The sequence below is a fragment of the Phaenicophaeus curvirostris genome, chromosome 15 (assembly GCF_032191515.1).
Source record: "Phaenicophaeus curvirostris isolate KB17595 chromosome 15, BPBGC_Pcur_1.0, whole genome shotgun sequence".
NCBI classification, from domain to species: Eukaryota; Metazoa; Chordata; class Aves; order Cuculiformes; family Cuculidae; genus Phaenicophaeus; species Phaenicophaeus curvirostris.
Genome location: NC_091406.1, coordinates 8,849,057 through 8,874,844, shown reverse-complemented (window position 1 = coordinate 8,874,844; position 25,788 = coordinate 8,849,057). Strand labels below are relative to the sequence as shown.

The 25,788-nt window shown below is 45.0% G+C and overlaps 2 protein-coding genes across 4 annotated transcripts; both read left to right on the top strand.

The window, feature by feature from the left end:
* Positions 1–348: 348 nt before the first annotated feature.
* LOC138726863 (ovomucoid-like) lies at positions 349–5,068 on the top strand. 3 transcript variants are annotated; one of them, XM_069868898.1, is made up of 8 exons: positions 349–769; positions 1,253–1,275; positions 1,845–1,969; positions 2,226–2,271; positions 3,186–3,310; positions 3,446–3,491; positions 4,318–4,433; positions 4,891–5,068. In XM_069868898.1, exons 1-8 carry the CDS (start codon positions 601–603, stop codon positions 4,934–4,936), a joined length of 696 nt encoding a protein of 231 aa, XP_069724999.1. In that variant the 5' UTR covers positions 349–600; the 3' UTR covers positions 4,937–5,068. The 3 variants fall into 3 exon arrangements, with proteins under 3 accessions (XP_069724999.1, XP_069724997.1, XP_069725000.1); XM_069868896.1 differs by having other exon boundaries at positions 4,315–4,433; XM_069868899.1 differs by lacking the exon at positions 4,318–4,433.
* A 3,144-nt stretch (positions 5,069–8,212) lies between these two features.
* On the top strand, positions 8,213–13,107 carry LOC138727037 (serine protease inhibitor Kazal-type 6-like). The gene is made up of 4 exons (XM_069869171.1): positions 8,213–8,416; positions 10,564–10,589; positions 11,441–11,553; positions 12,314–13,107. Exons 1-4 carry the CDS (start codon positions 8,359–8,361, stop codon positions 12,357–12,359), a joined length of 243 nt encoding a protein of 80 aa, XP_069725272.1. The 5' UTR covers positions 8,213–8,358; the 3' UTR covers positions 12,360–13,107.
* Positions 13,108–25,788: the final 12,681 nt, after the last annotated feature.

The following is a 25,788-nucleotide window of genomic DNA, read 5'->3' as shown; positions in this document are numbered from 1 at the left end:
ATAACTTTTGTTCCTACATAGAAATGTCTTATAAACTTTTGAAATTTTAGGTAATGTTTTCCTGTTGTGATGACTGCTTCCTTCCCATTGGTGAGGAATGCAGCATAACAGGAAACTACAGGACAGTGTGGAGAGATTCATTGAGGACCCAGCATCTTTAAAGAACACTGATGCCTACAACCCCCCCAATTTTATGTCTATAAAAGCTTAGAGGATCCCATGGTGCTACCCCTGACTTTGGTGTACCATGCAGGTCTCCTGGAGCCCAAATACTGTCTAGTGTATGAAATACGGTGTGCACAAGTTCCAACACTTTCAACAAATAGGCTTTTTTGCTTTACCAACAGGCTTTTTTGCTTTACCAACTTCCACACACAATTTCACAACATCCACTATTGAGACAGTGCTCTTGTTTGGACGGTGCAGATCACTCATTGTGCAGCAGGGCGCCTTTGTTAACAAGCTGGGTGTAGCTCACATTTTTGTTTAATTCTTCTGGGCATCTCTCTAACAAACAAGTATTCTTTGGAGCTCAACTTAATAATCAATACAATTTTCTTAGTTTACAGAGCAAGTAATTACTTTATGAGATGACTTCACATGGTCAGGGAGATGTGTATATATATAGTGTGGAGAGAGAAGGCTGAGAACCATCTACTAAACTCAACAGTGACAGATCTACAAGTAACAGACTACAAAATCCTCTCTGCAATGAAGACAAGAAGCAGCATTGCCCTTCTTGGGCTTGTGCTTCTCGGCTTCCTTTCTGGTAAGTTCTTTTTGTTACATTCTATGCTTTTATCTCTCGTTCTCCTGAACCTTTGTCTTTATTCATACACCTTAAAGGAGAGTTCAGCCTTTTGGAGATGTGATGATTTAGTAACATGTAAGGTCTCTTTTAATCAACTTTATCCTTGTGCAGATAAATACTATAGATTGGTAGGATGCATTTGTCTGATTTAAACTTATGCAACTTAGTGGGGATAATAGTGCTGCAAGAGGAGAAAAGTTTGTGTCTTATTTCTTCTTTACTGAGTCAAAATTTCTGGTTTCACAAATAATTGATTTTTTAAATCTTAGCATGTAACTTCTTGTTTGCTTGGAGTAGATAAAACTTCTGGGGGAAAAATAATCACTTCTCAGCATTAATAAAGTGTATTTGGTTACTCTTTTGGGAAACTGATGATTCCAGAGGAATTTTAGTCAAGGATATTGTACAATATTTATTTGTTAATATCTGTTCTTATTGTAGATACTGTTGTTGCTCAACAAAGGGTAAGTAGCAGATCTTCTTTGTCATTTAGTCTTGATTTCTAAGTCTAGATAAATAATTCAAACTAACACTGTATCCCATGAAAGACTTGCGAGGAAAAAAAAAGGAGAATGAGTGAGAAAGGAAGAAGGAAAAGTGCCCTAAGTATTATACCACTTCTTTTCTCCAAAATGAGAAAAGACTTTTGTCATAGAAAGATAACTGACCTTGTTCATGATAAAAAAGACAGCGATTAATAATGTAGAGTGAGAGTCAGCACGGCACAGAGTGCCAGCAGAAAATCTATACAACTATTGAATAACTGCCTAAATATCTCTCCTGTCTTGACTCCCCAAGGAATGATCATTTTTTCCTGCAACACTTGCTGAAAGTACTGAAAGTCTTAATATCGAGAGGTGCTTTTACATGCTGTAAGAAACAAAGTATATTTTGTTCACTCTCTTCTTCACCATGGAGGAAGGATAGAGGAAAATAAAAATGAACAACAGTAGTTTCTCAATACAGCAAAAACATGATTAACACAATCACACCCTTCTTTCCACTCGGAGACATTGCAAGTCTTCTTTAACAGGCCTCCTGCAGCATGTACCATTGGTCTGGAAAAATACAGCATGCCTGTCCCCGAAACTATCAACCTGTCTGTGGGACCAATGGTGTAACCTACCCCAATGAGTGCTCCCTCTGCGAAGAAATCTTGTGAGTATGAGGTCTCCTGACTACCTACCACGCCAGTTCGAGCAGCAGACAAAAGCCGTTGGGGTTGTGACTAATCGTGGGGTGGGCCAGATTTTTCATAAGTTTCTGTTTTCCCTAATGCCCATGACCTTCCACGTCAAAACTACTGAGCCTGATTAATTACTGGGGCTTTACAAGTGCAGAGACTTAATGAGTGAGATGACTACACGGTATCAACAGATTAATCCTTCCTCTCCTTCTCTTGCTCTTCCTCTAGCCGTAATCGAGCCATTGACAAGAAGCACGATGGAAGATGTGTTAAGGTACTGTAGGGCTTTGGTTCCTCCTCTTGTTGCATGTGGTGGGTGAAATGATGGCTGAGAGCTAGTCAGAAACTTGCCTAGGATTAAGTCTCTATCAAAACCACAAAATTTCAAACCGTCAGAAATGGAATTAAAATGAAGAACTTCTGATTTAAAAGAATTTCTTTTAAATTCTGTTTAAACAGTTAAAATCAGTGAGTTTTAAAATGTTACCTTGTGTATAGCACCAGTCATAAGAATGGAAACTTTTGATTTCAATAATACTTCAGCATTATCAAAACATTTGTCTTTAGATTTAGACTTGGAGGCTTGTGGAGGCTAAGAAATTCCCAGAGGAAGTTTGGATTTTGACTAAATCATAATTTTGTAACAGTAAAAAATGATTCTATCAGCACACTTACCATAAAGTTTGTTTACCAATATGTGGAGCTACCATGAAGTGGAGAAGTATCTCTATTTTTAGTTTACAGAGAGAAAGAAACACTCTGGCTGTGCAATTTAACATAATATAACAACTTCCATTTCAGTACACTCAGAGTAATTGCAGAAACACCGAAGTGAGCTCAAACTCCATTTTCAAGTGGCATTGACATTTTGCAGAAAAGTTGCTGCTACATAAGGCATTTTAGGCAAAGATGCTTCATGGGAGCATTCATGGTGAAAATCCCCAAGGTGATAGGTATGAAGCCCTTTTCAGAACAGGAAAAAACAGGTATTCCAGGATCATGCTGCATCCACGTGCAGGATTTCAACTGTTTGTGCTCCTCCAGCCCCACCGTGTTTGGCCTGGAGACTCCTCTCCCCTTACATCTCCAGGGAGAGAGAGGGGCGGATGTCTCGTTCGCTCTGCTCCATGACACAGGACTGATGCAAAGGGGAGCAGAGATTAAAATGTTGTTCTGTGACTGTTTCAGCTTGACTGTACTGGCTACCTGAGATCAACTGACGATGATGTGACCTGCACCATGGAGTATCAGCCCTTCTGCGGCACCAACGGGGTTACCTACAGAAACAAGTGCCACTTCTGCAGTACTGTGGCGTAAGTGAAGGGGCTCAGTCACAGGGTTCTAGATAAGCAGGTGATCGTGTTAGTATTTAGAATATAACGAGGTAGTTCAACTCATGATGCGGCTGCGCAGTGCTCATTTATTCTCAACAATCTTTCTTCCCAAAGGAATGGTCTGGATGTAAACCTGCACAATGTTGGAGAATGCTTCCAGGTAAAGCACAGAAATCTGTACTCTTAACTGCTGTTACAATACATTTTACTACAGAAATTCACTGAATCATAGCTAAATCACACCTTCTCTGGAGTTGTTTAAGAGACGGGTGGATGAGGTGCTGAGGAGCATGGTTTAGTGATTGATAGGAATGGTTGGACTCAATGATCCAGTGGGTCCTTTCCAACCTAGTGATTCTATGATTCTAAATACCAGAAATGCCTGCACTGCCCTGGTGGATTTGACCTGGAAATAGTGAAAGTATGCAAAAGGCTATTGAGCCAAATTCACGGCTTAGGTATGGCGTTCCCCTCTGACCAGGGAACTCAGCAGTCAGCAGGTGCCGAGACCTTCGTTTACCAGGAAAGGGACTGAGAAAGAGATGCTGCCTCATTCATTCTGCAGGAGAGCAGGAGATCATACGCTACCAGCACTGCTAGTGGTGGTGATTCCTAGCGTGGGAGTGTTTTCTACAGTGCAGCTTGTGACCGTCCACTTTCTGATTGCTTGCCTCTGCTAGCCTGCTGAACCAGAGCAAGGCAGCCAGTGGGAGGGCCAGCCTGGGAGTATCAGCATGGTAATTTCACTACTTGCAATAGTATTTATTAGATATTTTGCACCTTGCCTTCTCCACACTTCAGGCTGCTCCAGACAAGCATGTTCTCTGCCTCTGTGTCTGCAGAGCCACTAGAACAATACAGTCCTGGACCTGAAAAATGCTTTTACATTTTACCATGTCACAAACTTTAAATAAACATAAAGCACTCATGTAGGAAAATATAGGGAACAAAAGCTTTAAAATGTCTTGTTGCTCCGTTATTAGCAGATTGACTGCAGTGAACAGGAGGGCAACAAACTCCTCTGCACCGCTATATATAACCCGCTTTGTGGCTCCGACAGCAGAACTTATATGAACAAGTGCCAGTTCTGCAGAGCAGTTTTGTAAGTATGGATCTCGCCATATAGCCAAGAAACCAGAGAAGCCAGAACACAAGTGCAGTGGTGGCAGCTGCTGTGGGAGCCCCAGAGCTCTGGTTAGCCCCTCGTTCAATCCATCCCTGCTCTGTGTTCCCCTCCTTGTTCTCACTCCTCTGTCACCCACAAGGCACTGCAGATCTTCAGTCCAAGTGAGTCTCCTCCTTCCCTTGCAATTAAATACAGATCCCTGTCTGCAGGCTTGTAGCATTGCTGACTCCTTCCCTGCCAGAGTGATTTAAATTGTGCCCGCAGAGGTGTTCAAAATGATGGGGTTTGCCCCAAATCTCTTTCATGTGAGAAAGCGTGTAACCTGGGGAATCCATAAAGAGCATTAAGTGAAGTACTTTATAACTTGGAGAGCATGGCAGCATTGGCTTATTTGGGTAAAGTCCATAATTTTGGTCTCCCTCTTTCTCTTCAGGCGGAGCCGTGGAACTCTGTTCCTCAGACACCACGGTGAATGCTGAGTGCTGGAGCCATACCCTTTGCGCTGATTTTTCCTGCACAAGCCCTGCAATTCAACACTGTCTTCCCTGCTCCCTTGACTGTTGTGCATTGGTCTCTGCTTTGATTGATCAATAAACTGAACACAGCCGCTCTTTTTGTCATGGACTGGTTTTCAGAATTTTTGGGTTTGTTTTTTTTTTTCAGGGTAGGGGAAATGGTTTTCAGGCTTTTAGGTACTTATCTGTCAGGCAGGAGAAGTTGCAAAACAAACCACAACAAAGAGCAAAGCGTTAACACCCATCACACACCAGCCCAAGCCCTCATGAGAGTAGGTCACTCCATACCAAACCATCAGAATAGACACCAAGTTGCTGTAAAGTACTGCTGCTTTCCTAATGTCAGTATCTTATAGAGTGTAAATGGTTTTGTCTTTGTAACAGCTTTGAGTTTTGGAGGAACTGGTCCTTTTAGGGACCCAGGCATGGGGTGGAGGGAGGATGCTGGGATGTGTGAAAGAGAAATGTGGCTGTAATCAGCCCTAACTGGTCACACCTTGGCAAGGGGCAGGTCTGGCAGAGTGTTATAAAAGGGAGACTTATGGCAAAGGGAGGAGGCTATCTCATAGGGAAGGAAATTAGGAACTGCTGCTTCCTTGGAGGGTGTGTCCATTGAGACCGTGCTGATCAGCAGAAAATTGCAGCAAGCTAGGCAAGGCTGTAATGAACCTAATAAGAACCAGAGGAGAAATTAGGCTGGGTTTGGGCTTTCAGCTTCTTGGAGAAGAGATCTGAAAAGTTGTACTTGGGGTATTTGAGGCAGAGGTAGGACAGGGAACCCTTCAGGAAGAAGTCGTGTATTTTCCAACCTGAGGAAAGAAGGGCCAGAAGATGTGCTGGTTGCTCCAAGATGCTTTCTGTCTTGAGATAAAAGGTATGGAGATAGCATCTTTATGGAAGCCTAAAGAGTGCACTGGAGAAGCAATGACATATATGAATGTTCATAATGACGTGCCATGTTTTTGAGTGAGTCAAGCAGTTAATATGCAAATAGCACAAGCAAAAAGTACCAAGTGCCATCTCTCACACACTCCCTTCCTCTTCCTTTCTCTGCCTCCCATTCTTTTGTTATGTAGCAATAATATTTGCTGCTAAGGCTGATATTTAGGACAAAATCTGTGACTTCCAAGCCTTTTCTTTGGGTCTTGTTTCTTGAAGTAGACTATTTCTTGACGAGAAATTTTGTTGGTGCTTCCCAGCAGAAAATAAGAGTGTTGTCCTTCCCCTAGTACTAGCACAAAGCAACGCTCTGTACTAGGAAGAGGAATGGAAATCCTTGTTTTCATGAATCACATCATGCCTTTGTGCCTGCTCTTAAGACAAGACAAACTGGAGAGTCATGAGAATCCTCACTGCTCACCTGTTTGTGTGCAAGAAAAATAATTAAGGAATGGTTTAAGAAGCTCATGAATGTGAACAAAGACCTGTCAGCACAAGACAGAGCTCTGCTAGAATTTCTTGTTGCATTGGCCAAAGGGTTTATAGAGCAGCCACAGACTAGTGGAGTTTTGGCTGTATCAGGATATTGTCTTCAACAGCAAGATCCTACGGTGAGTCTCCTCTGTAACTGTAGTTTCTGCCTGAGGAAGCCTGGTAATGGCTCAGAGGGCTTTGGAAAATCCCCAGGAAGAGCTGTTACCTACAGGTAAGTGGAGAGTAAATGGCAAGTACTGGTATATGGCTGTATCCTAGATGCCTTGTGAGCCTCTAAGTAAGAGCTTTTTAGAAGACTGAAAGGTTTATATCACCTAAGAGTGGCCCAGCACAGGTAAACACTTGCTTGACACCAGCAAGACTCTGGCCAACTATACGCCTTGGCCTGCAAAGCAAGGTCCAGGTGCTCTTCTTCTATGCCTGATTTTCAGAGAGATCAGGAAGACAGAAAAATTCCCTCACCAGCCTGTTTCAGGTGTTAAAAAGAAGTGGAGAGGGGTAATAATAACAATCACATGGTTGGTAATTTAGACGCTTCCTCTCCTCAGCCCAGAAAGGACTAGTCCCTGTGGTACTTTTGGGAAGGCTTTAGCCGGTCAGTTGTGCTGTGGCAACCAAAACGTTTGGGTAGATAAAGGACTGAGACATTAAGGCTGTGGTCATGAGCAGTGATGTGTGAAACTAGAAAAGGTGAACAAGTAGGGCTGCAAGTGGCAGAACTAAGCATGATCTTGAGCAGCGCTGTGGCTGACTGACTTGATAACTAAATTATATGAGAGGCTGTGTCATGAGCTTCCCCTTAATAGACATCTGAGAATTCACCTGTCACGGTTTCTCTGCTGTGTAGATTTTACGATGTCTAGCAAGCTGTAAACTCAAATGCTTCCCCAGGTGTAGGGTTTTAGGACATTGCTCTCCTGCAGAAACTCTCTCTTGCTGGCTGAGGAGTAGCTTCTTTCCTCTGTTGCTAGGAAAATGTATAAAAATGTATTTATTATTTTTAATTTTTTTCACTCCTATGTCAGATTTGGTTGGAATTAGTTGCAGAGTCGAAATTTACTGGGGGAACTAATAAACAGCTATATCTATATACATTGCTCTTCTAAGCCTTATCTTCTTAGGAAAGCATACCAAAATTTTGAGCTTATCTGAACAGATATTTTGCAAATGGTGCAGCTAAACACAAATCCTTGCACAGACTCAGCTGGAAATAGAGCTGAAGTCTCCCAATTCCTCATCAAATTCCCTTCATTGCCACTTGCTGTGGGAGAGGAGTCCTAACATATGTTTGATAATGCGAAAAACTGGAAAACATTGACAGCTAGAGTTTAAATAGTTCAGGGGGGAGAGTCAGCAGTCCTATCTGGGACTGTGCACACAGCTATGAGAGCATGTCACATTGGAGAGCTTCTCCACCCCAACCCAACAAATTTAGAACCATTCTCAAAAATAGCCAGGGAACAACGTATAATTGGTTTCACAGACAACACATTCTCATGCTGTGATTTATTTCGTAACGTCTAGTGAGTGTCATCACGCCGCACTCAAAACCTTGGAGCTGGCATTCAGCGAGGGCCCAGAGAATGAAAATTACCAGCTTCCCCGATGAATCACTGCTTTGAAAATTCACCCTTGTGAGAATCCTGTGACTATTTAGAAAAAAAAAAAAAAGGCATTACAAGCCCGAGTCTATCACTCATGTAATTAGCCCTTTCCAGGTTTGATGTGGACAGGGCAGCATTCCTAAAGCACTATAAACATGGCCAGGACCAATAATGGCTTTAGAAACAAAGTGGAGAGGTTCTCACAATTAAGGTGGGGAATGAGGACAGCTACAGATGGGCACATAAATACACAGAAAGGCAGGTCTGTGTGTGCACTGTGGGCTCCAGTGCTGAGACAACACCTCCTGTGCTGATCGCTTGGCTTTGGACTAAAGAGCTACCTGCAGCATGAAGGCAACTGGTGCCTTAGTGCTTCTCAGCCTTCTGCTGCTTTCTGTCTTCTCAGGTAAGTGATCTTTTCCGTAGCCTAGAAGACACAAAAAAACCCCCAAACCTTTCCTGATGGCAGCAAACTTCAGAGAGCCTTGTCACCATCAGCAGGCTTGAAGATAAAACTGAGCAAGTAGAAAATATCTGTGGGACTTGCTCACTCGTGTGAAATATTTTCACTCCTTGTGTGTCTCCACAGTGAATAACACAGTGGAGGTGTCACTGGGAGACAGAGCAAGCAAGTTCTAAATGACTCTTTCAGCAAATGTACCAAATCAGAGTGTAATTATGAATTTTCAGTACCAATGTTCACTGGAGAGTTTTGCTGAACCAGTTAGAGAAGAAATTCACTTACCTCGGGGTCATCAGCTCTTGTTTTGATCCAAAGCATCTTGGTATTTGGTGTTTTCCTTGGAGATGTGGAAACGTAATTAGATGAAAGTTTCAGATTTCATTTATGTTGCAGAGAAAAGCTTGAAAATTAAATTCAAATGTCCTCAAGGAGTCAGAACAAAGAGGGCAAATTAAAAGGATTCAGCATTTATTTATCTGGAGATTTACGCATCTCTGAAGATCTGGGGAAGCTGAAGTGATAATTTTTGAACATATAGGTCACATCAGTGTTATCAGTGGCTTGTGCCCAGCTGACCCAGCTCTGCAAGGTTTGTGGCGACTGTTATGGAAGAATGGGCAGAACAAGAATTATTTATACTTGTTTTTCTGTGAACATTATGAATAAAAAATTCACTCAAGAAAATTGCAAGATGTGCATGAAGAAAAGAGGTGAATTACTTGGACACATTATTCATTATGAAATATTCATCCGTCTCTAATTGAGTCTTAATTGGGACTGGGTTCTGTCAGAATGCTGAAGCTTCCTTCCAAGGCCAGGCAGAATAGCAGCAAACTCTGTGATCTCCTATAAAATAAACAGATGTCAGGAGACATCACCACAAAGTCTTGTGTAGCCGCATGTAATATTTATAAAAACTACCTAATGAGTTATTTTGTAAATATGCAGATAGCCATAACATTGACTTTACAGTTAAGGCAGCCTAGCCTAACCTGAGGACATGATAAATACACTAGTGCCAGGGATAAAACACCAAAGGGCATAACAGCTGGCAGAAGTGAGGTGTCTTGATGGCTGATGGTCTAGCTGACCAAAGACTGGGTGCAATTTGCAATGAATGGGGGCCCAAGGGTAGGACAACATCCTCTCATCTCCTGCCTCAGGTTCCCTTCTGCTCGGAGCCACCCGAGCAGCATCACAGCTGACAGCGACCCCACTAACCCAGCAGGTACAGCCTTGCATCTGAGCTTCTGCTGTCCTCCCAGCTGCTGTGCAAGATGCTGCGTACTTACCCCACAGTGCTGTGACCCGGATTCTGCAAATCTGTGTTCAGCCCACCCTTGAGTTTCAGGCTTCCCCTTAGAGACATTGCAGGATTGCCCTGTCCTGCAACTTTGACTCAGCTTATGCACCTGACTGCAAGTCTTTGCAGTGAGGAAATAGAAAGACGATGGACTGATTACCTTCAAGCCCAGAGCCTGTGGTTACAGAGGGTATTTTTGCACTCTTGCTGGCTGGCACTGTCTGTTCTGCTCTGTATCACCCCATGACATCTCTTTATATCTCACTCAGAATTAAGTTGTTCTGGGAGAGTCTCCGGGCTGAGATATGATGAGGTTGGTTGTAAAGCTGACCACGGGGTCTCCTCCAAGCTACGCTCGTGTCTGCAATACCAGCTGTTTTCACTGTTGGGAGATGCAGGAGCCTAAAAGCCTTAAAAGTCAATATAGCTTTAAAATCTCTGTTGATTGCAGCTCCAGATCCGATATGGCACCTCGCTTCCCTGGGAGTGGCTGCCTTCCAGGAGCCGGGGCAATGTGTCTGAGGTGCAGTTAGCAGCTTAACGACTGATTACATGGTATTTCAGTAACATTTTTCAAAAAAGCAAAATACTGAAAAACAATTTAGATAATGCACTTTCTGCCCTCTCTCCTCTGCTGCATGGGATGATGGAGTAGGAAAAACCTAGGGTATATTTTACTGTGGTTTGCCTAAAGGGTTTGTGACTTTAGTTCAGCCTCTATCAGAAAATAATGCTGATGTGTAAAATCTCTGTTTTGTTGTTTTTTTGTTTCTTTTTTTTATTCCAGATGTAGCAGGTCAAGACATTGAAGAGGTTAGTGCAGCTGTTTCTGCATACTGAATCTGCATTTTCTAAAGGAATGGGTTTGTAACCAAGATCTCAGTGCGTAGTAAACAATATTTAATGTCTACTGGAAGCAGGTGGGTTCTTCCAAGAAGTCCCAGCACTTTGAAGAGTTCACTGTTGTGCAGAGGTTGTTGTGTGGCCACATTAGCAAGTAAACCAGGGAAATGGATGCTTGGTTTAGCAAATGCTTGCCATGATTAGGTCTAGGGTTCTTCTGCATGGCTGTGTTTATACACAGCATCATTTCTGTTCCACTTTGCTCCTCTGTCCAATCTTCTCATGAAAAGATAAGACCAATGAGAGTGTTTTATCCCCAAAACAAGTTGCATCACTAAGACTTGTTCAAAGACAAAACCGGTACTTTTCCAGGACACCATTTTTAATTCCTCATAGGCTGTGGTTTGCTTCTCCTTCTACTGGGAAGGCAGAAAGCTCAGCAAGCAACAAGCTCTGTACACAGTTTTGCAAGATGCACAAAGCCATGTAGCAGTGAGTTAACTTGGTGCCAAATGCCTGAAAGAGCATCAGTGCTGACTCTTCTCCTGCGTGCCTAGGCTAATCCGCTCCTGTCTTCAGGAGATCAAGGCTTCTCCCAGATTACTAAAGTTTCGTTCCTCAAACACAGGGCAAAAATTCCCCTGAAACAGTGCTTCCACTAATTTCTTTCAGTAAATAGGCAGCGTCATCACTGCAGCTTTAGCTTCTTCTCAGAAAAAGCATTATATTAGTGAACCTGATATACAATTTGGAAAGTGAAACAAAAGGGAAGATTATAGGATTCCTGAAAGGTTTGTTGTTTTTTTTTATTCCTTTTGCAGATTTGTAAAGAATTTTTAGAGAGAAATGTGTACTGCACGAGGGAGTCCAACCCTCACTGCGGCACGGATGGCGTCACGTATGGAAACAAGTGTGCCTTCTGCAAGGCAGTGCTGTAAGTGACACCAGAGGGGATGCAAGAACAGGGGTAGTTGACTCCATTTGCATATATGTATTGATGTTCCTCATGGAAGGGAAGACCTCCTCAGGCTGCTCCTCTGGTATGGACCAGCCCTTGAACTGTGCCAAGTGGAATGTTTCCTCCTTGGAAAGGAGCTATATGGATTCAAGTTAATTTTAACTCATTTCTAGGCTTTGCATGCTTCTTGTTGCCATGCTGAGACACAGCACGGGGCCTGGGAGGCAATTGCATCCTGCTTGTACCTTCTGCACACACTAAATTGATGCACGTTTCCCACTATACGCCACAGGCTGCAATTCTCACTGCCCACACTTTTGGATACTGCGAAGTGTCTGGAGGAATGTGGGAGCTGAGCCATGCCAAATTATTCCTGAAAAGTCTGAATGAACTTTGTGGAACAAGACACAAAATCTTGGAGGAAGAATTCAAGTTTCTCCTTTTCCTGAGCTCTGTCTTTTTTTAAAGGAGATGCGATAGGAGCCAGCATCGCTGGACTGAATATGCTTACAAAATGTTGGTTTTTCCTTAGCAATCCTTAATGTTTGAGCACATTCAAGGCTGCCTTACCCTGGTGGAGCTCAGAGAAGAACAAGGAGAGAAAAAAGGACTTGATGGTCCATTTGAGGCACCAGGGTATACTAGGCAAATGGTCCCAGACAGGAGAGCTCCTTGTCCCACACTTCCATGTCTGTCACACGCTGCTTTGTCTAAGTCTGTCTTGCTCCTTTTACAGGAGAAGTGGAGGAAAAATAAGATTGAAGCACCTGGGGAAGTGCTGAGTGCCACTGTCACTGAGCAGAAACAGCTGAGCCCCATCAGCCGTAGACGCCTGTGCACGGACACGAGAGCAGCTTGCCCTCATCTCCGCCATCTCAGCTCAATAAAATGAAACTCAGCATGATTCTTTGGCTGGATTCCTCTTCCCGTAGTACCCTGAAAAGGGCTTTGATACAGCCATGCTAGAGACTAACGCGTGGCTTCGCTATGTTGTGCTATTACATCACCCTCCTACTGGGAAGCAAGGCGCTCCCTGTGCCAGAGCAGTGATTTCCATCCCCAGCAGCCTTAGCTCTTCTGTCCCATCCTGCCTGACAAACTCGCACGCGCTTGCTGGGCAGCAAAGCAGAGCAACCGCTTGTGGGCTGCTGCCCAACTTTTCCCAGCCCAGGGTGTGGGTGACGGTGGGTGCCTTTATTCTTTACCCAGCCTCCAAAGGCATGTTCCTTCCTCTCTCGGAGGTTATTGTGGGAGGGTGACAGGAGAGCTGGTGAACAGCGTGACTGCATATGCCTCATCTCCTTTGGAAACCACAGACAAACAAGCTGAGGCTAGGGAATGCTGCTCCATTTAATCCTGCAGCATGAAGATGGCAGGTGGAGGCTGGTTTTAGGTAGAAGCTGCAAGGCTCTTCTTCACAAATCAGTCTCTTTCTTCTTCCTTCTAAGAGAACGCTTTGTCTTGAAAACTGTGAACTCATCAGCATTAGTTTCCTGCTGCCAAGTGGCTTCTCATGCTAATAAAATTATATTTAGAAAAGCACCAGATTGTATAAAGTGTCAATAATTAAAAAAACAAATATATTCCCCGGAGGGGAAGAGCTGTGGGCTTCCTCTCCTCACCTTTTAGTATAAACTCTCCCTGAATCATACACAGACTTTTATTTTCTAGACACACGTATTTGTATTTATTTACAATTTTTACTGCACATAGACTTTATTCCTTTCTTTACATTTCACTCTGCTGCCCTCTCCCTTCGTAATGCTGGCTGAAATATCCATCTTTGTGCAAACATGAGAAAACAAATTCTATAGTTTCTCTCCATTTAGGGCGCAAAATTCACACAGGGGATTTTTGTAAAATTTTTTTTTTTGTGGGATCCTTTTGTAATAAAACACTGGCAGCAGATCAATGGGACACCAGCTCCTTCATGTTGAACACTTAAGTTTCAAAGGGAGCTTTAGATTTTATCGTGAGCATTTCGTCAGTGCATTTTGCAGGCACCTAAGAGCTGAGAATCTAAACCTCCGGACCTTGTTTGGACAGAGCTCGAGTGTTTGCCTATCACGCCACAATCCATGCTTTGAACTTAACTGGGGCACAATGCCTGAACAGAGAAGCCTTAGCAACGTGCTCAGCACACCTAATGCTGGCTTCCTTTCTGATAATTCACATTTGTGATGCCAGTTCTGGAAAAATCCTTTGTCGTTTGGTGACTTTACAGGCATCGTGCTGGTGCCAGCCAGCAGTTGAACCACACAGGCAAAACTCTCTTGCTGGGTAGAAGCTTCTATCGGACCAGCTGATTTTAATCTTTATATTTTTTCCATCCCAATTTACTGGATTCTTTCAAAATTTTCCATCTCTTCTTGGAAGCAGAGTAATGTTCTCTGTGTCCAATGGTGTAGAGCCAGGGCAAATGCAGTTGTTTGGTTTGAAATGGAGACTTTACATTAGTAAACTCAACAGCAAGACCTCCAGAACATGGGTAAGATTGAAAGGAGCAAGAAGCACCTCCTGTACAAGGAGAAATAGTCATGAAGGACAAGTTGGGAAAGCAGGAGGACCTTTCTCATCCATCCTCCTGCTTGGAGCAGTGATCTCTACATGTTCTGTCCTAAGTTATCTTACAGTGATCTTATTACACTGCATGGCCACATATTCAGAGCACGGGAGCAAAACCATCCAGTTTATAAGACTGAAAGTGACATTTTAATAAGAGAGGGGGAAATGGCACGTCTTTACACCTGAGATGGCCTTCAGTGACTCCAAAATCTCACAGTGTGTTCCTGTATCTAGTCCTTAATCTGGAGGCTGAGATAACAAGGACGGATCACAAGAGAACAGAAACTGCAAGAGTTCACTATTTGATAACCATGCTGTATTTCGCTCTTTCAGTGCAAATCGCAACTAAACCCAACCCTTTGCCTCTACAGACCCAACATCATCTCCTCTACCTGTGGTGGGGGAGTGCAGAATAGGAGTTTTCTCCTTTGAGGAGATGATTTCCCCCAGCTGGGGCATCTTACCAAGATTTCGTCCCTTGGGGGAGGCCAAGAGAGGCAGCCCTACACCAAACGAATGACTCCTGCTGCAGTCTGTCCTGGCTGAGTGCACACATTACTCCTGTTAACTGAGGTGGCAGTGATGCTTCGCTGATGCTCGACCCATTCACTCTTGGTTTCAGAGAGCTGGGCTCACCTTCCCAGCAGGGCTGATGGATGCCAGGGTAGGAGCACAGCAGTGGCCACAGACTGTCCAGACTGAGCTCCTGTCTGTGTCTGGCCACCTTCTTGCACACATACCAAACCAGAAACCAAACCTTCAGCCACTGGTTTTCCTTTGATTTCCTTTCTCCAGTTTTTAGGATGTCTTGGGTTTGGGTTAAATTTTTTTTGACAGCTTTGAAAGGTGAGTGAGTCATGATAGGTTTGAGATCTGTCTTCTATTAGATAACATGAGCATCTTCACAGCTTTGTCTCTCTCTGGGGAAGAAGGGCCCTTAGTTACAGGGCAGAGGCTGGGGTGGGAGCTGCCCCAGCATCTCAAGATCTGTTCCTTGCAGCAGAATGGGGGGGCCTGTGCTCCCTATGTCTCACTTCACCTCCCCCCAGCAGTTAAAATAATGGGAGAATTACATTTGTGCATGGTTTCTCTTACTGAACAGAAGACGTTGGTCACAGCTGAGCACCCTCCTGTGACCGGGCTATGCACATAGCAGAGGGTAAGGATGCATTTCCATCTCACAGCTTCACTCCGCTGGTGATGCAGCTGATACATTACTGTGTCCAGGCTCTTGGCCCATTTAACTTGTGTGTTCCACTGCTTCCTCCTCCTCCCCCAGTACAGGCACATGTCGCTGTCACAACTCAGTTGAATCCCTTGTCCTACTTTTTTCCCTTGACATTCACAGCATTTGACAAGGCTTTTCTAGCTGCCATGAGATGATCCTAGGGTGGTGGTGTTGACTGCAGGGTTCCCACAGTGTGGCTGGGGAGGAAGTTCTGGACTTGGTGATTATTCCAGTTCACCCTCTTTTTCCTCAGAGAAGCTGGGCTGGATTGGGTAGGAAGGGACTTTGGTCCAACATCCTCGTGACAGGGTCGACTTTGAGGTCCTATCAGGTTGCTCAGGACTTTATCCAGTCTAGCACTGAAAACCTCCAAGGGTGGAGAACTCACCATCTCCCTGGACTACCTGTCCTATGGTTTGACTGTCATCATGGTAAAGAAATTCTTCCTTATATCTGGTGTCAATCTCTTTTCTTTCAGTTGTCTCATCTCCAAGATATGTGCCAACATGAGGAGCCCGGCTCTGTCTGCTCAGTAACCTCCTTGTCCACTGTCAGGCTGCTGTTGTGTCCCCCTGAAGCTTTCTTCTCACCAGGCTGAACAAGCCCACCTCCCTCTGCCTCTTCTCACAGAGCAAATGCTCCAGCCTCCAGCTTTCTTGCTGGATCTCCATTGAACTTTCTCCAGTTTTTCAATGTCTTTCTTGTGTTGGGGCAGAGGGCCTAAAACTAACATGGGGACAAGGAAAAAGATCATTCAGGAAGGAGGCTGGAGAACTGCAGGAGTATTGCAGGGAACTGAAAAGATGTAGATGGTGACAGCTGCAGCAAGCAGCAGGTGGGTGTCAGCATGTATTGGGTCCTTTAAGCACTGGAGAGCAGCTGATCCTGCTCTGGGGTGGAATAGCTCCCAGATGCTCAGAATCAGCCAACAGTTCCTCCAATCCCTCTCATGGCTGATGGACTTAAATAGGAGCCCAAAGGAAGAGTTTGGCTGTTTTGACTGACTCTGAGGCAAAAAGAAGGTGAGGGGGTTGCTTTGGGGTGTGAAAGTTCTGGTGCTTGACTGGTTTTCAGTTGATTTGTTTGTTTGTTTTCCCCCTGTAATAAGCAGTGTGGTTTCGGGGCTTCTCATGCGAGTAGCTGCAGTAATTGTGGCTGGTCTTGGTATCTTATAAGGCTGCTTTAAAAATGTTGAGGAAGGCTTACAAAATGCATGAGGGAGACAAAAGTAACCACAATGGGGAGGATGGAGGAAGTATGAAGTATATCCCCATAGGAAGGTAGGTGTCACATAGAGCTGCTTGTTTTAAAGCTCTAGGGATGAGATGATGCTTTGAGGCACGTCTTTGGCTTTGATACCTCTAGAACAGTATGGGACCAGAGGCTTCAATAAAGTTAGCTCCTCAGGTCTCTGGAGGAAGCAGGGCTTAGGCAAAGCCTCAATTGCGATTTGAGAGATGGTCAAAACTCAATTTTGAGCTTACCCTGCGACCCTGGGCCTGGAGGGATGCCCCAACCGACCAGAGGCTGGGACCAAGCAACAGCTTCAGTGCTTGTGGAAGGACTGGACCAAGTACCCTGCTTGTGGAGTAAGCGTTTCCAAGGGATTAGGAAAAGGTGGTGCTGCTGCATTATACAGTGCTTCCCTTTCTGAGCTAAGATTGCTTCGTTGATTGTGAATGAACAGAAGCATCAGTATCACGGCAAGGGCTGGCTGTGACATTTCTGGCCTTCTTCACAAAGTACGTCGTGCCTTTCTTTGGGAGGATGACTTTGTGAAGTCACTTGTGTTAAAGCCATCAGCTCCCTGCGCAAGCATCCTCTGTTTCTAGACTTACTCCTTATTCACAGTTACAACCAGCAAGGGCGTGCTTCAGCTTTCTCTGATGGTTCCATCGCCCAGGAGCCAGGAGGGGCTGCAGGAGCCCCCTGCGCTGCTCTCCTGCCCCGGGCAGGGGCTCGGCTGCCCGGCTCGTCTCTGCGAGCGCCGCTCGGGGCTGCGGCTCCTTCCCGAGCATCGGGCTCCCTCTTGTGACCGCCGGGAAGGATGCTCCGGTCTCGCTGGACGGGCTCGTTTTGGGAAGAGGTCCCTAAGGTCCTCTCTGTGCCAAATTTTGGGAGCAAGTCAGCTCTGCTGAAATGAGCAAAATGCTTTCTTGTGGTCCTAGTGTTGGGTAGAGGCCCGATCCAGTCGTGGAGCTGATGGTGCCTGTTGAAATCTGACAGCAAAGCTGTGCGTGAGGTGTAGGGAAGCTGCTAACTCTCTGAGATTGCAGCATCTATCCTTTTTTTCAGGATTGGTGTCTGTATTAGCCTACTCAGTCCAACAGCTGTTCCTGTAGTGAATTACGCTGACAGAGATCGGTGCTGGGAGGCACTGGAGCTGTTGGCTGTCCTGGTAAATTGCTCCTTTTTGTTGCTTTTGCCTTGGCTGTGCCTCCTGGCAGCTGTTTTTCTATCTCCTGAGATAACTGTTGAGCCAAGGTGCTCTGAACAAGTTTTTGATGCTCCTGCAGGGGCTGTCACCGCTTATCAAAGAGCTCGGGCACAGGGTGCAGTTTCAGCACATCCCCTTAGTATAATAGGCCAAAGCTGCCTCTAATCAAGGACTTCCGAGGGCTGAGACTGCTCAGGCTGCTGCCTTCCCCAGGGCATTGCTCACCTCTCCTCCAGGCACTGGAGGGAGATGTTTGGATCAGAGAAATGCAGCTGAGATGACCTGGGCTTTGTGCCTTCATGATCCGGGGAGAGCTTTGATGTTGTGCTGTTGCTCAGTACAAACTTTGAGATTTAGCACCTGTGGTGGGACTCCAGGTGTGAGGCTCAGCGTTTCACTGAACCCAGCTGTGGCTTGGGCTCTGCTTCTGTGGAGCTCCTTCCCTCTGCTGATGCTGTGACAGAGGAGAAAGCTGTTGCTCACCCTTGTATTCGAGCAGCTACGTTGTGGTGTAGCTGCAGAGTTGGTGCAAGTTCCCTCTACCCTTCCGTGGGCTCAGAGATCCTCTGCTGGTGAGGATGCTCTGCTGTTTGCTGTTGTCTTGGTGGCCTGTCCAGCACCTGCTACACCCTTGGGATGGTCCAGCCCTTGGTGTTATCATCCTGTTGGGCCCTGGAGAGAAGATCCTCCTCTTGTGAGCAAACTGCTGGGGGTGGAGGAGTGCAGTACCAGGGATGGACACTGGATGCTGCCACAGACCGGGTGGCTTTATTGGCAGCGCTGTGTTTCCAGCCCAGTTCACCTTTGAGCTTCTGGCACAAGGCTGTGATTCCTCTTATGGACTTTTTTTGGTAAAGCCCCAGCTCGTGGAGTGTAGTGATTAGGCGAAATATAAACTTCTACATTCCTAAAAATAAATGTGTGTATATACATGTATATATTTATATAGTTTAAGACCCTCTTACGCAAGCTCAAATCATGATTCCGGGGGAAGGCTGACAAAACTCAAAGACAGAATAACAAACTTTTTTGAAAAATCAGCATGATGTTCTATTGCAGGGAACAAATGTTTCCAGTGGACTAAATCCCAGTCCCTGTTTTGTTTGCAGGTCTGATTAGACCTGGGTCATGACATGCAAGCATTCACCTGGTAGTTCCAGGAGCCTGGCAGATGTCACAGGTGCTGGGACAAAAATGTGATCCTGCTGCCAAGCTCTGATAACAGCCCTTACTCCTGTCTCAGCAGGGCTCTGCTCCTCCAGTCACTCCAGTTGTGCTAGTCTTGCAGCCCTCCTGCTGGCAGCAGCCGTGCATGCTGGCAGGAACCTTTGGGGTCTTTGACATAACAAGTTCTGCACCTCCTCTTTGGCTTTTTTTTTTTTGGTGGGGGAAAGCCCTCACAAATTAAAGCAGATGCTTTTGCAGGTGCATGTGTTTGTTCTTCCCTTGTTTGGCTGAGCTCTGGCACCCCTGGGGCAGTCAGTGACTGCTTGCAGCCTGATTTTAAGAAGAAATTGCAGGTGCTTGGATATCTGCTCACTGCTCCAAAGAAAGTCAGTTGTGATAACCCCAGTGCTGCACTCCAGGGAATGGTCTGTGTCCCAGAGTGTGTAGCATGAGGCATGAGATGGGAGTGTACAGAGAAGGGCAGGGAGACCAGGGGGGTGGTGGCAGGAGATGAAACTATTCATGTCCCAATCACAGACCACAGTCACAGCTCTTGTAAGAGGACTAAATGCGTCTGGAGAGCTCATCCTGGAGCTCTAAGGGAGTCAGATGTCTTTATTTGGAAACCTGACAATGGGAAATAAAGCAGCTTTCTTAAGTGAGAGAAGGTAGTTCCTGTTCTTCCTGTGTACAGGCCTCTGTCCCTGGGTACGTTGGGAGTTATCAAACCAATGTTATCAGGAATAATTGGTACTTTAGCAGTGCTGAAGACCAGGCAACTTCCCAGCTGGCTTGTGGAAGCTGCACAGTCTGTCTGTGAGGGGCAGTGGGGTGACCGTGCCCTGTGCTTCAGCTTGTACTGACCACAGCTGGTGACTTACTTGTGTTTGCAATGCCAGAGTTCTACTGTTGACCTCACTATAACAATAGCTGTATCTGGTAGGTGTTTTTTTTAAAGCAGGGCTTTGCTGCAGTCCCCCTTCCCTCCTGTGTCCTCCTGCAGCAGACACCGCAGAGCTCCCCTGGAAGCAGCAGAGCAGCTGGGGTGGCTCCTGGGGAGCTCTGCGGCTGCTGTCACAGGAAAAGTAGGTTGTGGGGTTGAGGGGGGTTCCAGGGAACCTCTATAGCAAAGAGTATCCAGTGTTACTCTTCTGTAGCATGCAGCCCATGTTCTGCTGCTTAAATTGATTTTTGTGGCAATCTGTGGAGTAAGTTTTAATGAATTTCCTTTTCCCTTTCTGGAAAATGGAAGTCGACATAGGACGGGGATAAAAGAGAATGTAAGGAGCAGATAAAGCTACGCATACCACGGTGGTGAGAGCTATTTATGGGGATGTACAGGCAGCCCTTGGGGTGGAAAAGCTGTTTTATCAGCTAAACTCTGAGAGGAAAGCACTGCGACAGCCGCATGTACCTTCTTGCTACAGAAAATGTGAAAGCATTTCTATTAATCAAATAGATTGGGGAACTGTGACTCTTCTTGCATAAAGTTAAATTCAGTAAGCTGAGCCTCCTAGGGCACTGAAGGTTAGCCGAGCCAACCTGTATGCAGTTCAAACATTCAGCTTTGCCCAGTGCAACCTCCCCTCCAAAGCAGATCCATGCTGCTGAGACAGGAGGCTGACAAGGTGTAATTAGAGATGAGTCTTAACCCCTGCTCTTAGCAAATGAATAGTCTTCAGTGATGATGGTTTCTTAATGAGAATGAAGTGAAAAGCACTTTGAGCTTCCCTGCTGTGCTGTGGCTCTGTAGCTGCTGCTGGAGAGGTGATGGAACTGTGAGAAGCAGAGGACCATGGGGCCTTCTTGCTTAAAAAGGGAAAGGTATGGAGTCAGTGAGAGGATGTCTAGGGTAGAGGAACAGGCTGGGGGTAAAGCAATGTGCCAGCAAGCAGGAAAGCTGGGCTGCTTGGGACACAGAGAGACTTTCTAACCTCCCCAGGGAACGGTGACCCCAAAAGGTTTTGCTGCACTTTCTGTTCTGTAAGTAAAGGTGAGTGGCTGCACCCAGTGCTGAGACTGGGAATAAAAATAAGCAGAAGCCTTCCTGAAGAATCAGCTCTAGGGGTTTTGTGGCTGTAGCCTTTCTCTAGCTGTAGGAGAAGGTCTTGGGCATCAGGCATATGGATGAAAGCAGATATGATGGTCATGGGAAGACAGGAGTCCGTGGTGGACTGTTTGAGGATGCAGCTGTGGGTAGGGACCTCTCTGCCCAGCTGTGGCATCCCTGCAGCATGAGCAGGGGCTGGGGGGTGGCTGGACAACATGGACCTGCAGATGCCCCTCCAGCCTTGCTCTGTTGCTTTCAGGGCACATCTGTGTTGTGTAAAGGAAGCCCCGTTATGCCTGTGTTTCATTGCAACTTAGGAACAGGAGAAACAGCACCAATCCATGGGTTATAGGATGGTTTGGGCAAATACACTTGCTGCGAGGCCCTTGTTGTAGGGCTAGAGACTGTTCAACACCTTGGCTGCATGAACACCCTGCCCCGGTGCTGTGCCTGCTGGGTAAGATAAGGTCACCCTGTGCTATCTCCTGCCCCCGTAAAGCTGGTGCAATCCAGCCATTGCATGTTAATTGGCTTTGGCAGAAGCTTTAGTTCAGAAGCTGCTGTCTACTTTCCTTCCCAGCCTTTTGCACTTTGCTGCAGTGCTCGTTCCGTGCTTGGCCCAAGGCTTCTGCTCAACCTGCTAGAAAGGCAAAGCAGGAAAGGGGTGTAAAGCTCAACTGATCCCTGTGAAAGATTGATGGGTGCTGCAAACTGCTCATAAGTCTTTGCCCTGCTTACTGCCTAAATGGCCTGATAGCCTAGTGTTGTTGCTGCTCTCTGGCTTGGTTTAAGTTTCTTTGGAGGTAACGCTGTGAGGTTTTTCCTTTCATCGTTTCTGGAATTGTCCTGTACTTGACTGAGTCATATTCTGTGAGCCTGTAATTATTGGTGTTGCCTACATATCCATTAAAGGGTTTTACTTGTTAATCTCGAGATCTACTGTTCCTTTTGATGTTTTCATCTTCCTGGCTGCCTGTAACCTCTGCATGCAATGTGCTGGGTTAACTGCAGGGCAAGTAGAGATGAGGACAAGTGTTTCTTGCTGATGCTCTCTCCCTAACTCCCCCTTATCTCTGATCCCCAGCTGTGCAGCCAGGCTTCCAGCACCCAGGTGAGGCACCTGGACCATCACTGAGCTGTGGGGCCCTCGCTGTGTGCAGTTCAACACATTTTCCCATGCATTGGAGAGCAACGAATGGTTCTGCATCAGTCATGTAAGTTTAACTGGACAATTATTTTATAGTAGCTCTAAGTTTAAACCCAGACAAACTGTCATATACTTTAGTCAGGGATTGTTGTAATGAGTGAGCATCAGGCTGTGAAGTCAGCTTGGTCAGTGAGAAATCTACTAGCTCAATGCTGCATGGGTGCATCTCAGTTCCATTAAACCATATGTTATATAATTTAGTAGTTGTAGAAATAAATCTAACCAAATTTACTCAGTTTTGGTCTATTTAAAGTAAAGATTGGGGGTTGCTTGATATTTTTCAGTGAAACAACTAAGCCGATCATGTTAGATTAAGGGAAAAAACCAACTTTGCTAGTTAAATTCTTAAATTTTAGGACTAATTAAAAGTAGAAACGCATATACAAAATGCAGTATTTTTTTATTCTGTTTAAATAAGTCAGAACTTCCAATTATTTGCCTGCTTTATTCTGGCTGCAGCTATTCATTAAATTAAAAATGAAGTAGTTTCTTCTGAATGTGTTTATCTAAACTCATTTACTATTTTTGGAGGTGGGGATATTGCTGAGATGTAATTACAAACCCACCTGTATTTGAGACAGACTTTCTCTCTTGTCAAGTGTTAGACACATTAGTCTGTTACCCTTTGTTATAGTAAAAGCCTTTACAACATACCTGTTATGTCTAGGCACATCTGTAAGGGATTAATAATTTTTTTTTTAAAAGCCACAACTTAATTTTCACCTCTGAGGCAGTTTTAATGCACTTTTCAAAAAATGTGCTCATTTTGGTCCCGATTCAAGGAATATTCATCATTAGGGTGGTAGAAGGATGCCAAAGTCACTCTGGCATCAGCTGTACTTTTAAGCATCTGCTTGAAATTCTGCTCATGCTCACCTCCTATACCAGTGCTTGCAGTTTTCACTACTCTCAGATGTCACATACAGCATAAAATGTGGACTGAATATAGAAGGCAGAGTAAGGAATCAGTAAGCTCTGCAAAATACAATTCTACAGCCATCTCGCCTGGCCCTAGGAAGCAGGGTGTCTCAAAGTTTTACTAGAAGTCATTAAATAAGCCTCATTCTTCCAGTGCCACCATTTGTTCTTCCAGTATGACCCATACTTGGGGAAAATGCCTGAGGAATAAAGTTTGATGCTTATAACACATTGTGGGAATATAACAGAAGATTGGTGAGGAGGATTGTAGACGTGCTCAAGTGACTTGCAGCTGGGAGGTAGAAAAATACTGATATGGTGCTAATCATTGTTTAGTATTGTGTGCTTGAGGAATAGAACCTTTGTGTTTAGGTAACACAGGCCTGTGACAAACTCAGAGGTGCCCTAGTAAACACCCTTGAGATTCCTGCCCTGCTATGGGAAAGATCAAAGCACTGTAGAAAATTATGCTCGTGTGAATCCTTGATACATGGGCAAAACGAGCAGGTTTGGTATTGCTAGAGAGTAGCAAGAACTGAGCTCTGCAGAGCCAGTGTTCCCACTTAGGGGTCTCTGCCTTGGTATTGCTTCAGACATCCCCCTGTTCAGGAGGTAATGGAAATAACCCTTTGCATTTCATGCATGCTTTGAGGCTGTTCCTGCATCCTACCTGTGTTGGTTCACACATGCACCAATAATGCCGAAGCTCGTTGAAGCACTCAGTCATTACAGTATCACAGCTCACTGCCTCCTATGGAGCATTTGGAGTACGCTGCACCAATAAAGCACAAACTGAGTGAGATAATATATGTCTACTCTAAGGAGCTTTTAAGAAATGAGGGAAAAATCCTAGAGAATTGGAAAAAGACAGGAGGGAGGCTTTAACTGCACTATTACTATAAGTACATGCTTAGAAACATAACTTTTGAGTGTTAAAGCTGAGCTTATTCAATATTTTTATTAATCTGTGGACATTCCCCTCCAATATGAAACAATTTAAACAACTTTTCTGAACAGCCTGTAAATCAGCCACTTACGCTGAGCTGTCTGTGACTGTGGTCACAGCGACGCTGTAGGCTCCGCTCTGGGTCACCCAGTCCCCTTGCATGCAGGAGCTGCAGCCAACCATGGCCTCTGTTATGGTGAAAATAAAGAATTGCTCTTTTCTGATGTTTGAACACCTTGAAAATGGTGTTGTGTGAGCTGAGTGGGTGTGTAATTCCAGCTACACAGCTGAAAAAGACTGTCAACTTTTTGCTCAAGTGGTAACAATGCACTTTGCTGTGCTCACCACCCCACCTGTCGTGCTAAGAGCATCATGCAATTTGAGAACAAGCTCCCTTTGACTTGTGGCCATTATTTTTTAACAGAAAATGCATTGGTGGGAAAATTATTTGCTAGGAGGGATGTAGAAATTAACGGAATGGCATTGTATGCCTCTGTGAGGCAAGGAAACATGCCAAGCTCTGCACAGGCTCCTGAGAACTAAATGAGCATCCAAGTACTCACAGTATCAAAGCAGCATCAAAGGATCTCTAGAGATGAGCAAGCTTCATAAACAAGCATAAATAAGGAAGCTCAGGGATGTCTGAGAAAGCTCATCAGTATATAAATAGTTCATTTTGAAATCCTCTATTATAAAGCGCCATCAGAAAAGGGCTGATGTGTGAATGGTGAGGTTGAGGTCTTGTGATTATTTGGGATCTTAAAGATAACAGGTGGTTGCAGTGTAGGACATCTGCAGGGGGTAATACAGCTGTACTGGGAAATAAAGCTCTAAGATGGACAGTGTGGTCCTGGGCAGTGTGGCCAGAAGTCAGGAGAGTCAAACTTTGCTCTGTAAGGCATCACAGGCATTTCTCACCATTCTCTAGGAAATCCTAACCAAGCTGGAATCATTAGTATCTTTTGAGTCACCTACACCTAAACCATGTCTGGATTGCTGAAGAGCCCTTTCAGAGCACAGATGTTGGTACAGTACTCTGGTATTGCTAATATTTCTTACATGAGAAAATAATAACACTTGAAAGCTGCACCTTGCATTCTCCAGCACGGATCAGTGCTTTTACCTTCTAGTCCTGTTATTCTCCCTCTCAGCATTTCACTGAAATCTCTCTCCATCAATTCCCCAGCCAAAACACTTCATCAGCCTGCACTGGGTGCAGTGGCTGCCCATGCTTATGCCAGCCAGCACCTGATGCGACTGCTGCAATGTCAATAGTGAAATGTCAGAGGATTCTGCCCTGTAACACCTTCAACCAGCATTTCTGGCTTTAAACATCTGTAATGAACCAGAACAGTTTACTTTTCTTTACCCTCTGAAACACAGTTTTTACCTAGGCTTCCCCTTATTGGTAGAAAGACAGTGCTCAGCACTTCTCTCATCAGTCTTAAATACATCCCAAACAGACAGAGTGGAAAATTGTCTTAAACCCTTTGGCATCCACTTGCTGTCAGTTGCATGTCAAGTCAGGAATAAAAATTGGCAGCTGGCTGTAGACTTCACAGTCATGCAGCAGGATTTGCGGAGCTGAATTTGCAGTTCAGTTCTTGGCTTCAGCTGTCGCACCCTGTTCCTCCAGTGATGAGCGTTCATGCCACAGTGAGGCATTAGAGTTGTCAGATATCCAGAGCTTACA